Raw genomic sequence first — 12963 nt, 5'->3', positions numbered from 1 at the left:
CACCCACTGCCCCCTTGGCAAACTTCTCACCCACAGCAAAACACCAGTGCCATCTTAAAATGGAGTAGATCCTCAGGTCCCCTCTTGCACACAGTCACTGGCCCAAGTCTCAAGGGCCCTCGTAGCCCATCTGTCACGTGCTCACACTCTTTCTCAACCCCCAACAAACAGGCTACGTATGCCAGGTTTACTGTTGGTTCTGCCCAGTTTTAATTGGTTCTCTGGATGTTTAGATTCTGCCCAGCCGTAATTGATGCTGCTCTCACCGCTCTTTTTTATACGTGACCTCTTGGGTTCTCCTAAGGCTCCCTAAATTTCATCCTCCCTCAGAGAGTTCGATTCCAGCTAACATCTCAGCCTAGGGAGGGACTTAGATTCCAGGAGCATGGCCTTAGGAATGCTGGGAATCTTTTCCTTCCAGACTATCCAGGCTTGGACACCCACACAGGATGATGGTTGAAGCAAAGCAGCCCGGCATGACTTCTGACTCAGGGGTCTAACTTCTCGGACAGGTAAACAGGACATGGTGCTCACAACCCACATTCCCTCCCAATGTTAGCACCCACACCCAAGCTGCCTCCTCATCTTCTCTTGCTCTTGGAGCCCAGGTTCTGTTGCGGAGGATAATAACACAGTCTTGACACATCTGGCTCCAGTATAGAGCCTAGTTGTGACATCACAGGCAAGTTACTTAACTTCTCTGGGCCTTGATTTCCTCATCTACAAAATCTGGATAATAATAGTAAGGCTCGAAAGAGCTTGTGTTTGTAAGGTGTTTTAAATGATGCCTGGGACACTGTAAACACCAGACAAGCAGCAGCAGTTACTGTCCTGATCGTCCTTGGCTCCAAGCCTGCTTTGTCTTCACTGAACTTCTCGGGTACCCAATATTTCACATACACCATCTCTTGGTTAATCCAAGATGGGTTTCTCTATCTGCATAGCATTTTCTGGTTCATCACAGGTAAGGTCGAGCTTGTTTTGTTTTGTAAGGTTAACCTGGAGGATAATCTTTATTTTGTTTTGTTTTTGAGACTGGGTCTAACTATGTAGCCCTAGGCTGGTCTGGAGCTCTGTGTGTAGTTCCGGATGGCTTCAAACTCAAAAGAGATCTGGCTGCCTCAGCCTCCCGAGTGCTGGGATTAAAGGCGTTCAGAACTGTGCCTAGCAAAGTAATCTTTATTCCGGTCTAATTGGGACGTCACTGTGTAGCTTAGGCTGGTCTCAGACTCATGGCAGTCCTCCTACCTCAGCTCCCAGGACCTTTAATCCCAGGTAAAGAAAGGGTTAGTTAGGCTGGGCATGATGGCACACACTTTTAACCCTAGCACTCTGAGGCAGAAGCAGGCAGATCTCTGAGTCTGAGGCCAGCCTGGTCTACAAAGTGAATTCCAGGACAGCCAGGGCTGCTACACACAGTATTTTGAAAAACCAAAAATAAATAAATAAAAAGTAAAATATCTTTAGGGGGCTGGCAAGGTGGCTCAGTGCTTAAGAACACCTGCTGCTCTTCCAGAGGACCTGAGTTCAGTTCCCAGCGCCTATGTTGGGCAGTTCACAATTGCCTGTAACCCTAGTTTCAGATCTGAATCCTTTCTAGAGTCCTCAGGCACCTGCACACACCCGGAATACATACACACACATGTACACATACACATAAAACAAACTTGAAATGATGGTAAATTGTAGTCTGTGTGCTTGTATGTATGTCTATGTAAAGAATGTGTGTGGATTCTTGTGTGTAATTCACGCTGTGGCACATGTGTGAAGGTCAGAGGATGACCTCAGGTTTCCTCACATTCACCTTGTTTGGCTTTTCCTGTTGTTGGTAGTGGGTGTGCTCTTTCTGGAGGTGGAGTCTCACTGTGTAGTGGGTGTGTTCGTTCTGGAGGTGGAGTCTCACTGTGTAGCCCATACTGGCCTGGGACTCTGTAGATCAGGCTGGCCTCAAACTCAAAAGAGATCTGTCTGCCTCTGCCTCAGAGTGCTAGGATTAAAAGTGTGTGCCACCATGCCGAGCTTAACTAACCTTTTACCTTGCTAAAGACAGAATTTCACAGACTTGTATGCCAAGATAGCCGGCCCACAAGAGTCTGGGATTCTAAGGCTTCTCCTGTATCCACTTCCCACCCACTGTGGTGGAAATGTGATTACAGACACTTGCATCATTACACTCAGTTTATGTGAGGTCTGTGGATGTGCACTTAGGTTCCCACACTTGCCTTCAAGCGCCTGACCCAGTGAGTCATCTCCCCAACCCAAATCTTAATCATTGAAGGTAGAATAAAAGGAGTCTGGAGTGTGTCACTGCCAAGGGTCCCTCTAAGCCATGATTTATATACTATCCTGTCACCTGCTCCACAGTCTTATCACCAAGAACCCAAACTGATGAGCTCCTATTTCTAGGCCAGACTGTCTTCCAGTTTTTCCTTCCCTTTCTTGGCTAGTGCATAACCCTGGGTAATATTCTTAATTTCTCCTTCCCTTCACCTTCCTTTATTATCCAAGGTCATTTCTCCCTTTAATAGCCAATCCACCTACTCATCTCCACCTCTTGCTCATCCCCCTGGTCCAAACTGTTGTCCTCTCTCACCTCCCTATCCAGTGAACACAAACACACAGGCCTTCTGTGGGCCTCCCTCCTTGTTATTACAGAGAACTCTCCAATCTCAAACCAATCACATTCTTCCCAACCCTGCTTCTGCTCCCGTTTAAAATCTTTTAAGGTAGCGAGTGTTGAATGGCATCCAGATCCTTTGCAACCGCATCATTAGTCAGGGCCTAGACTAGGCATGGTGGCCATAATTGTAACCCCAGCACTGAGGAGGCCGAGACAGTTTGTGAGTTTGAGGACAACCTGGACTACATAGTGAGGCTGTTTCCAAACAAAAGCAATCTACTTCCTTATCTCTGCAGTGGAGGATGGCTTTGTGACCAGCCTTGACCAGTTAATAGCACGAGACAGAAATCATGTGTGTGTTCCACAGCACTGCACCTTCTGTCTGCTGGAAGGCTGCCCTCAAACCACCATAGAAGGCAGTAGGGTTAGACCTAAGCACTGGAGGTGAGGCTCTGTGGAGGGAAATGGATGCACTCCAGGCAATGGCTAGTGCTGATTGCCTGACAAGCTAGTGAAGCCATTTGGAATATTCCTGCCTAGTTAGCTTCCTTAGCAAATACAGCCACATGAAGGAGGCCAAGTGAAGCAGCAGAGGGACTCCCAATCAGCCCACGGAATCATGAAAAAATGTGTAAGTTGGTTATGCATTTGTTTTTAATTATTTTTAATTCCCCTCCCTCCGTGTGTGTGTGTGTGTGTGTGTGTGTTCATGCAGGTGCCTGCTGAGACAAAAGAGGGTGTCAGATGCTACCCCGGGGCTAGAGTTTTGGGGGTGTGACACCTGAGGAGCCACAAAAGACATGGGTCCTCTGCAAGAGCACTGTGCACCTTAACTCTTCAGTCATCGCTTCAGCTCTCCTCACCTCACCTCAAATTCACTTTTAAAAGCTGTTTCAAGTCACTAGACTTTGGGATGATTTATGTGTTTATCAACAAGTAATCGAAACAGATACTACCCAGAAGGCCTTATGTGCCCTGACCTCAGTGTGCCCCACATTTTACTTGTTTTCTCTTTGGACACTCGGACTTCAGAGACTGTTGGGTTCTGTTATGGTGTGGATGCAAAGCCATGTGTCGAAGACTTGCTTCCCAGGTGATGGTACATTGGAGAGGGGATGGAGCTGTTAGAATTTAGGTTAAGGGGTGTGGCCTTGAAAGGGATATTGAGAACTCAGCCCCTTGCTCTCTGCTTCCCAGCTGCTAGAAAGTGAGCATCTTATTCACCATGATGGTCTGCCACAGGTTTAAAAGCAAATGTGCGGAGCAACCGTATACTGCAAACAACCCCTAAGCTGGAATAAGCCTTCCCATTTTGCTTGTTTACCTCAGGAATTTTGTCTCCGCAACAGAAAGCTGTCTGATACAGTGCGCATGTTCCCTCGTTCTGCTAGGCCCTCACTGCCCTCACTCTTGCTGACAACACCGCCTCCATCTGCTCTCTGGGCGGCCTCCCATGTCACATACCCACTCCAGACGCTGCTAACCCCGTGTGCTTCCCTCTGGACATTGGGCAACAGCAGTTTGCACTGGAGCAGAGGCCACGTGACTGTCTCCCTCAGCAGCAAACTCCACGAAGGCAGCTCCATATCCCTGTGCCCACCATGAAGGACTGATGCCCAGAATACTCATTGAATTTATCAATAAGGTGGTTGAGAAATATAGCAAATGTTTACAGACAAGGAAGTGTGACAATAAAGGTTCTGTTTACAAGGGACTTCTAAACTGCCTCGAGGTAATTCTAACGGGAGGTTTTAAAATGTGTGGAACAGAAGAAGGAAAAGTAAGGAAGAAACAAAACCGTTGAGCATTAGGGAGGCAGCACCAGGAGGAGCACACTGCTCTCCGCGGGAACTATTTAAGGAGAATACTGCTCTGAATTGATAAATTCTTGTATGTTTGTCACAGAAGAACTAATCATAGCTTAGTCATACACTTCCCCTTGGTTCCTGCTGTCTTCCAGAATGAGTGGGAGACTAAAGGGGCGGCTGTAAGTGCTCATTAGTGGATCCTGATGGTTGCTAAAGGCAGGCTGCTCAGTCCCCAGGAAATGGGTTCCACTCTACACTCCCAGCTTAGGGTGGAGGCAGGAGGAGCAGGGAAGAAAGGAGCCGCTGAGGTTATATTTAAGGTGGCAGAAGTCATCTCCCTTGCCCTTGTGATCCCTGCAGGTTGTGACTTTCCGCCCATTTCCTTCCCTCCAAGAAATCAGTCCATAGACGAAGGAGACAGGGGTATCACTGGACTCTGTTTCTGCTGCCTTCCCATGGGGCCTTTCTCTGCTTTCCCTTGCAAGTTCTGACTCCTTCCCTCTCGGTTTCCCTCTTTTCTTACCCTATAACATCTCAAAACCACACCCCCTGGGACCTTTCCTATCCAGCCACAACAAAACTGCTTCACTTCTGGGTGCTTGAAGATGCAAGATGAGGGAAAAAAATCCTGCAAGACCAGAAGTGTGTGTGTGTGCGTGTGTGTGGCTCAGCGGTCAAGAGCACTGGCTGCTTTTGCAAAGAACCTAGACTTGGTTAGCAGCATCTACAAGTGCCTCACAGTCATCTATAACTTAAGTTTCAGGGGATCTGACATCCTCTCTGTCCTTTTTAGGCACAGGCACACGTGGTGTGCAGATACAAATGAAAGTAAAATGCTCATTCAAATAAAACCTCTTAAAAAAATAAAAATCCCAGCAGTCAAGAGGCAGAGGCAGGCAGATCTCTGTGAGTTCAAGGCCAGTCTGGTCTACAGAGTTAGTTCCAGGATAGCCACGACTGTTACATAGAGAAACCCTGTTTCAATAAATAAATAAATAAATAAATAAATAAATAAATAAATAAATAAATAAATAAAAAACCAAAATGAGGTGGAGGCGGTGGTGGAGAGGTGGCTGTTCTTGCAGAGGATGTGGGTTCAGTTCCCAGCACCCACAGAGCAGCTTGCAACTCTTTAACTCTGGTCCCTGGGGATCCAAGGCCTCTTCTGGCCTCTGTGGCCATTAGGATGCAAGCGGTGCATAAACTATACACGCAGGCAAAGCACACACATACATAAAATAAAAACTAAAGGGTGGGCAGGCTAAGATGGCTAAACAGGTGAAGACTGCTGCCACCAATGGCAACCTGAGTTTGCCCCCTAGAACCCACACAGTGGAGGGACAGAACCAAACGTCATCCTCTGACCTCCACAAGAGCACTGTGGCAACGTGTATACACACACACACACCCTTAATCTCAGCACTCAGGAGGCAGAGGCAGCTGGATCTCTGTTGAGTTTGAGGCCAGCCTGGTCTACAGTGAGTTCTAGGACAGCCAAGGCTACACAGAGAAACCCTACCTCCAATAAGTCAAAAAAAAAAAAAAAAAAAAAAACGGTAAAGAAAGGTGAAAGGTGTTATCAAGCTATAGCTTTCATCAGGAAGAAAAGAAGGCGCATCACCAGGTTCTAAAGAATTTGGGGAAAGGGCCTGTGCCAGGGGTACCTGGTGCTTAGATCCTCCAAGAGAACCATAACCAGGGGTCTGATGCCTGAGCCACTCATGAGTGGAGAGGAAACCAGCCTTGAGAGCCTTCTAACAAAGAGGAAAGGTTACCTGAGCTGGTGCCCCTAAAGCCCCACCCTCAGCCCGGCAATCTGAGACACAATGAGGATCAAGCTGAGACTTTATTTACAGTTCCCTGGGAAGTCTTACAGTAGAGGGGCCGTCTTTATTGCTTTAGGTTTATTGCCAGGAAGAAGACTGTAGTCCTCTGACTACATATTAAATCCAGTTCAAGCCTGGGTTTGCCCCCAGATCTTGACAACCTCACGTTTCTATATCCCCCCTAATCACTTTGTTTTCTAAGGATCACCTTGCCATTTCTGCGATACAGTCATCAAATTTCTTTCTGCCTTTGGCAACATTGTCTTCCCCACCTTTATCCCCTCTCTGCAAGGACAAAGTATGACCCTAGTTCTAGATTTAAGTCCTCCACCTCCAGGCAGGAGGCAGGATTCTGGTTTTCCCAAAGATTATTATTTACTTTCCGCCAGGACCAGCCCGGCTTCTATTGAACAAATACTACTAAGTATGTCCTGTTTCCCGTGTTCCAGTTAACAAAATAACTCACTAGGTTCTTGCCACCTTGATGACATTTCAAGGCCCATTTTTGAGATACTCTCAATGTTTCTTTTTTCTGCTGGACGTTTTCTGGGTTTTGGCAATAGGGAAAAGAAACGAGCGAGACCAAATGGCTGAGAGAAGACTGGCTCATGCCCGGGATTAGCGAGAAGGCCTAGCCCTAGGACACACAGCAGGGGCGTAGAGGGTGGGTGGGAGATCTACTTTCTCTCTCAAGCCCTAAGGCGAAAGGATATGGCTTTGTTCATGCGAATCGCTACTGGAAGCCGGGACTCGTTGGTGGGCGGGGCTACCCCGATTCTGCCGCCGCGTGGGAGCAGGGTTGGGGGCTGGGAGGAGAGATCGGGCACTAAAGGGCCCGTTGCTAGAAAGTGGTTTTCCGGCAGGTGCAATCACTCCGCGTTGGGTCCCCGCGCCCCCAAAGAACTATTTCTTGGAATGCGACTTGTTCCCCAAGAGCGCATCTATTTCCATCACCGTTTGCGGCGTCAGCTGACTCAGCACCTTGAGAATGAGCAGTGAAAAGGACAGTTTTTGCTGGGACACTGAGGAAGGGCATGATGAAGGCCACAGTGGGACCCAATAAGAAAGTTTTCAGCGGTTTGGCCCTGTCATCCTGGACTTTGCAGGGGCAGCTCTGTAATCACTTCAGTCCATTCAGGGATAGACAGTATGGCCTTGACTCTCAGGTAAGGGGAGTCTGAATCGCCAACTCACCTGTAGGGAGCCCAGATGTTCCATCAGCTGTTCTGCACTTGACACCCCCAGTAAGACTGAGCTGACACCCTCACTTCGGAGACACCAGGCTGGAACCAGAGGAGGAAAAAGAAAAGGAACCGATGTGGATCAGCGTGGGCACTCGGAGTCCAGAAGTGTCTGAAGAGGGTCCTGTCCTGAGACGCACTCCTCTAGAGATAGGTGTAGGAAGTCACGGGGAGGCAGGCCCCTGCAGGGTCTCACCTATTGCAAGCTGGGCCACAGTGCAGTCTAACTGGTGGGCGATGGGGAGAAGGTCCATGACTCTAGCTTGTTGCTTCTTGCCATCCTCACTCTGCACTTTTTCCTTGAGCCACTGGTACCCCTGGAGACCAAGGAGAATCAGTCAAGGCCCGACTCCCTTCTTGACCACACAGCAGCCTAGGCAGCCCAGACCTGCCTCCCTGAGCTACCAAATCTCACCTTGACAGTGGCCTTGCAAGTATCTGGAACTCGCCCATCGTACTTGCTAGTAATGAGGCCACACGCCAGGGGAGACCAAGTAACCGAGCCAACACCTAAGAGCAAGAGGATTTGGTGTGGGACGGGGACCTATGTCATGAGTGAAACGGGAAAGGTGGGGATGAGGGTCTGCACACCAATCTTGTGGTAGAGCTCAGGCAGTTGCATCTCCACCTTCTCCCTCTGAAAGAAGTGGTTGTCCGCTTGCTCACACACAGGCGGGATCAGGTTGAACTGTCTGGCCATGGAATAGGCCTCCTGGGTTGGTGTGGAAAGGAGACAGGGTCAGAGCAACCCCTCCACTGTCTTCCTTCTCAGCACAGTGAGGTTTGGACTGGTCCCGAGAAAAGGGAAGCGGGTGTCGGGTGGGGAGTCAGAGTCACATACCATGATCTCTGCAGCACTCCATCTGGATGTCCCCCAGTATAGGGCCAGGCCCTGGTTGATGACATAGGTCATGGCTCTCACAATTTCTAGGTGCACAGGAGAGAAAAAGCCTCAATGTCTGATCTGTGGAACCCTAGACTCTGTCCACCCCACCAAGACCCGGGCAGGTCTGTAATCGTCTCTCTTCTTCACCTCCTTCCTTGTTTAGGTCCTAGGGTCTGAGCCTCTGCTATGGAGATTGGGGGACTTTTGAGTGGGGGAGGCTGGCTTCCCGATGCCAGTTTGAGAAAGTGCCCAGTTTTGAAGGGCTGTCAGGTTTAGGGATTCCGGTTTTACCCTCCATAGGACTGTTAGGGTCTGAACGATTAGCGAAGACTATGTCAACATATTCCAGCTGAAGGCGGTCCAGGGATCCTTGCAAGCCTAGAAGTGGGGGGAGGGGGAAGGTAAATATCTCCCCTTCAATTTGCTAAAAATTTAGACCATACCTCCTGGTTATGGTCAACCTCTCTGGCTTCCGTGCCCACCCACCTCGGCTAGCCAGCCACCAATCCTCACCTTCAATGATGTGTTTGCGACTCAAGCCTCGCTCAGTCTCTGCCCTGTAGAAAGGCTACTGTCAAGGATGAGGGTTATCTGGAGCTGTGAGAAACTGGGATGGCATGAATCCTCACGGGCAGAATGGGGGGGCAGGGGATGACACAGGAGAGCAGCCCCTACTCCTATCCCATGTACCACATATTCTTTGTAAGTCTTCTCCCCAATTACTTACTGTCCTCCCCAAAAGATCTTAGTGGTGATAACATAGCTTGATCTCCTGGAGAAGACAGAATGAGAGTGCCAGCAGCAATGCTTGGTTGATCATGTCTCCAGTAACCCACAAAACCAGCCTCACCTCCAGCCTTTGCTCTTGAGGATGTTCCCTAGGGTTCTTTCAGCCCTGAAACAGAGACAAGGTAAGGACACTGATCTCTGCAGGACAGACCGACTCCTTCCCCTTCTCCCAGCTTGTTCCCTCTAATAGAGAGAAAGGGGAGTGGGAAAACAGGAGCCAATTTGGAGTCTCAGATTCGTCTTGGACAAAGGAAAGGGCCTTCTGAGCTCGCAGTGTAGCCATATAATTTTTTATTCATTCATCCATGTTGTCTATCAACTATGTACCAATCCCTATTGTGGGTGCTTAAGGGGTAGACTATAACGGGGTGAGAGAAATAGACTTGAGTCAGAGAGGACACTGCCTTTTCTAGTTCCAGTCATCTGGGCTGTAACACCAGGTGTCCTCCTAAGTCCAGCTCTGATTCTGCCAGTGAATGCCAGGCTATGGTGAATCCTTCTCACCAGCTTCCATATCCTCTTCCCTCCCCCCCTTTGGGAAAGAGGGTCTCAGTTTGTAGCCCATGTTGGCCTCAAATTCTCAACCCTCTTCCCCTAGCCGTCCAATGTTGGAACTGCAGGTGTGTGCCTTACAGCCAGCCGACACAGTTCCCGTTAGCACACAATTACAGGCCAACTTGGGACAAGTCTTAAAGTATTGAAACACCCTGCAGCGTTGGAGCTCTCGCGTGCCCCTTGTTCGTCTGATCACTTAGGCTGAATCCTTTTTAAGGTTATGTTGACCTCTTCCCTGAAACTGTGAGTGCTTTGGTGATGGCCTCTCTGGAGAGTCTTGGGAAGATGGCTTCTGTGGAGGTGGAAGCCTCTAAATTGAGCAGCAAATGTTGTATAAAGGGTCATTCCCTTTATGTCAGAAGGTAGGACAGAGTGTCACGGATGCTCACAGAAGGTGGTACAGGGTGTCAAGGATGCTCACAGAAGGTGATGACTCTGGGCAGCTGGGGAAATGCTTCTCAGAGGATTTGACATTTGAGTTAAATCTTGAAGAAGAATGTTTTTCAAATAAAGAGGCAGAGTAGGCCACCCTGGATTCTGGCTACTCCCAAAGTCAAGTCATAGGCGTGATGTGATGTGGTGTGTTTGAAAATACAGCTTTGTGATCTTAAGGATAGAATCGTCGGCTCTATGTTAATGTAGCTGAACAGTGTGCTGACCTCTAGAGAGGGGGTGTTGTGAGAACTACGAACTACAACCCCATAATATATGGGGGTGTTATGAGCCTGAAAGTTGCACTTTAGTGTTCCCAGAATTCCCAGGTCTCTAACTTGACTCTTTTACCCTGGTTCTTACTTTCCCGCCGCGTACACCTCAGCAGTGTCAAACAGGTTTACACCGTGTTCATAGGCTGCTGTCAGCACATCTTCTGCTGTCTAGGGAGGTGAGAAAACATCGCAGATGAACAGCTGCCCCCAGTTACTTCCCTCCCTGCACCCTAACCCAGCACTTCAGTCCTGGTTCCCCCACTTTCTCTCCTTTGCCCATCGTCCAGCCTCAGATCTCATACCCCCCCCCCGAAGCTTGTCCAAACCCTAACCAGATCCACTTCTTCCTCTTCTTACCCCTTCCCCACAACCACCTCTACCCACCACTTATACCTCATCTGAGATCTGAGAGCCAAATGTGACCCAGGTACCTGCAAGACAGAAGTCGGACACATGAGAACTGCAGCAGTCGGACTAGAAAACAATGCCCCCTTTCTTCAATGTCTCTCCTAACTCACCAAGGCCAAGACAGGACACCCGGAGACCAGACTTTCCTAGGTTCCTGCAGGATACAGAAGCAGCGGGGAAGGGGTGAAGCCTCCGCTGGGGACTTGGATTATCAGTCCCCAGCTCCTGTCCTTCCGAACTGAGAAGCCCTCAAGGGTCCCAGTCCAAAGACAGCAGACCCAGTGGGCTGATGGGATAGGCAGTGCTACCCCCATAGCAGAGGCCCTAGGGTATTATTGAAACAAGTGAACAAATAGTGTGATCGTTGTAACTCGAGGGCCACTGTCTGGCACCTCCATTCCTATCATCTGTTCCTTCTGGGTGAAGTCCTGTCTGTGTCTGAGCCGTCTCGTCTCTGGGATGTGTGGAGTAGTGGGCTTTGAAAAGTGTGGCTGATTGTGGTGAGTTTGAGAATAGGCCCTCCGTCAAAGAATGCCACTTTAAAGGGTGACAATAGAGAGATGTAAACCAACTCCAGTTCAGGGGCTTGACTAGGCACAGAGATGAGCTCAGCCCCAGAAAAGGCCAATGTGGGTGAGGATTTGATGGGAAAGTCTCTTCCTCTCTTCATTGACTTCTGAGGCTTGAACTAGATATCCTCCGACCCCTCTCAAGGCACAGATGGAACAGTCACCTTTACTTCCTAATCAGGGATGCTACAGGGGAGGGCTGAATACTTCTGGGACAAAGGCAGGTGACCTCAGCATATTCCCAAGAAGTGCGCCCCCACCCCCACCCCACTTTGAGTTCTGAGAGTCTCTGGCCAGCAGTCCCCCGAGCCCTTCTCACCCAACTCTCGCCTTACAGCACGGGATTAAAGATGTGGTCTATCCCACTTCCCCTCTCCTGCTCTGACCTCACCCTAGAAAGGGTGAGGGAGACTGGCCTCAGGGCTGGCGGGGGCAATATCTGGGTCAGGCGCCCCAACTGGCCAGAGTGAGCTGCTGTTTCCTTCCCTCCTCTCCCCAGGACGCCAACCCAAGGACACTCCATTGGATGGGGGGGGGGGGGGGAAGCAGCCTGGAGATTCAGGTGTTCCCCGGTTTTTTTTTTTTTTTTTTTTTTTTGTTGTTTGTTTGTTTTTACGGATAAGGAGGGCAGTTCGAGAGCACTGTTTAGGTACGACAGGACACTGTCAACCTTAGTAAACTTGGTCTCATAGTTAGGGGAACTAACAGAGACCGAGTGAGGGAGTGCCAGTGACAGAAAGGAGAGGGGAAATGAATAGTGGCCTTTTAAGCTAAGTTTGAAGGGGTCGTGGCGACTAACCCAGGGGTCCCGAAAGGGAAGCGAATAGGTAGGCTGCCTGGCCATCCCATACCTGTATTTCATGCCAGTGCTTCGGCCGGTGCTCTCTCGAAGGGCCCCAGCGGGTGCTGGGGGTCGGGGGACCAGCGCAGCTCGTGACTTGGGTCCACCCCCCGGAGGGTTCCCATGCACTCCGCCCACTGGCCCTCCATTACCGCCCCCAGGACCCGGCCGGGGTCCACACAGACGGTCCTCACTGCTCCGGCTGCGAAGGTTCTGCTCCGTACACGCGATAGACACCTGCATGCCGGTTGGCCGGCCAGGGCGGGGGAGGGGGCTCTGGGGGAGGGAGGAAGGAGCCGGGAAGTCCGAGGGCAAACACTGGTATGGTAGTAGCGCGACCCTGAGAGAGCGGAAAGGTTGAGGAGGCTGCAGCCAAAGCAGCCAACCGGGATGGGGCCGCGGGGGCGGGCTGCTGGAGGTCGCGGGGTTTGCGGCGGGAAAGGAAAACCGTGCGGGGTGCCAGGAGTGGTATTCAGATGCCGGGGGCTGTGATGCAGGGAACAGGAGGATAAACGGGTAAGGATAAAGATAAAGTCGAGGACGGTCTTCAAGGATAGAGACCCAGGAACAAGGGGTGGCGAAAGACGGGGGCCACTTCAGCTGGAACCGCTGCGGGACCGCGGTGCTCCGAGCCGCGTCGGCAGCGAGCCCAGTTCATCAACATGCAGGCCCCGCCCCTTCATCTGCATGGAACCGCCTGCTTCCCAGCCGAA

At 50.3% G+C, this 12963-nt stretch overlaps 1 protein-coding gene across 1 annotated transcript; it reads right to left on the bottom strand.

Annotated features, from left to right (window-relative positions):
* Positions 1-6261: 6261 nt before the first annotated feature.
* Positions 6262-12899, bottom strand: Kcnab3 (potassium voltage-gated channel subfamily A regulatory beta subunit 3). Its single transcript, XM_057774392.1, has 14 exons — positions 12261-12899; positions 10951-10994; positions 10826-10863; positions 10521-10600; positions 9232-9276; positions 9109-9153; positions 8895-8938; positions 8673-8759; positions 8337-8422; positions 8087-8207; positions 7911-8005; positions 7692-7812; positions 7449-7537; positions 6262-7235 (listed from the first exon to the last, which is right to left on the bottom strand). The coding sequence occupies exons 1-14, from the start codon at positions 12491-12493 to the stop codon at positions 7158-7160; spliced, it is 1206 nt and encodes a 401-aa protein (XP_057630375.1). The 5' UTR covers positions 12494-12899; the 3' UTR covers positions 6262-7157.
* Positions 12900-12963: the final 64 nt, after the last annotated feature.

Source organism: Chionomys nivalis, chromosome 7 (genome assembly GCF_950005125.1).
Source record: "Chionomys nivalis chromosome 7, mChiNiv1.1, whole genome shotgun sequence".
Taxonomy (NCBI): Eukaryota; Metazoa; Chordata; class Mammalia; order Rodentia; family Cricetidae; genus Chionomys; species Chionomys nivalis.
Note: the sequence above shows the minus strand (reverse complement) of the source record. Positions and strands in the feature narration are given on the sequence as shown.